Genomic DNA, 1114 nt, shown 5'->3' on the forward strand with positions numbered 1-1114 from the left:
GACATCATTTAGCTTCAAAATGTATTCATCGACTTACCCATGGCTCTCCCCAGGAATTTCTGACAATCCAATATTCGCCTTTATCTGGGTCTACTCCCCATCCAGCGACAGATACTATATGGTTGACCTATAATGTAGTTCATACTGTTTTACATGAGAGTACAGTGTCATACAATTGACAGTTACCAAATATTAAAAGTATTCAGCAGTTGTACCAGATGATAGAAAAGTGTTCCAGCTGCACAAAACACTTTTAAGAAAATCTATACGTTTAACGATATTTATTGTAATGAACTTCAGAAAATATAGCTTAAACATACCATAGGAAAGAAATGATGTTCAGAATAAACGCCACCACGATATTTCTCTAAACCTTCAGTTGCCATTATACCACAACTGGAAGTATATATTTATCCGTTTAAGAAATCATCGTAATACATACGACTTAAGGAATAAAATCATTTTCTAAATGGTGTCAAGGGGTCATTTTTCCTACTTCAATTATATATACTTCTATTATTACAAACGCAGTATTTTTGTTCAATATGATCCGAGAAATAAAAGCAGTCAGTGTTGACGGATTCCTGATTCCTGACTCTTACCTGATTGGTCCATTTTTATAGATTTCAGCCATCATATTGTCTCTATGTTTGACTTCACCATGATCACCAACTTTCCATAAAGTATAATTCTGAAGTTGTTCACATTCTCCAAATGTGGTACAAGTTCCACAGGCGTTGAATTCGTCACATTCTGTAAGAACAATATTCCAATTGTTTGTTCACTGGATTTAGCTTAAAGGGCGGAATATATGCCTTACTCAGGCATTACTACTGATTTATTTCATTTGAGAAATTGTTGAGAAAATTGAAGCCACAACCTTAGAGATTTATATATACAAGTTGGTTAAACTCACCATCATTAATGTACAGCTTCATGGAAATTGAATTTACTGGGATGGTCATGGCATACCTTCATCCAAAGTTTGAATAAGCGGGTGGAGATGTTTGCTGTATGGATACATTAAAAGCTACATTTGACAGTCAGTCATGTAAATTGTTACAACGTGTGGAAAGCGTTAAAAGCATAAGATGACTTACTTTGATCTACCGCT

At 34.7% G+C, this 1114-nt stretch overlaps 1 protein-coding gene across 1 annotated transcript in view; it reads right to left on the reverse strand.

Moving 5' to 3' along the window:
• Positions 1-25: 25 nt before the first annotated feature.
• Positions 26-1114, reverse strand: part of LOTGIDRAFT_163455 (hypothetical protein) — a gene marked incomplete at both ends in the record, with an annotated part of 2876 nt that continues 1787 nt past the window's right edge. Inside the window, 3 exons of the mRNA XM_009059972.1 lie at positions 26-127; positions 321-396; positions 603-753. Coding sequence (XP_009058220.1) covers positions 26-127; positions 321-396; positions 603-753 — 329 coding nt within the window. The remainder of the gene's footprint in view (positions 128-320; positions 397-602; positions 754-1114) is intronic.

This window comes from Lottia gigantea, assembly GCF_000327385.1.
Source record: "Lottia gigantea unplaced genomic scaffold LOTGIsca_40, whole genome shotgun sequence".
Lineage (NCBI taxonomy): Eukaryota > Metazoa > Mollusca > Gastropoda > Lottiidae > Lottia > Lottia gigantea.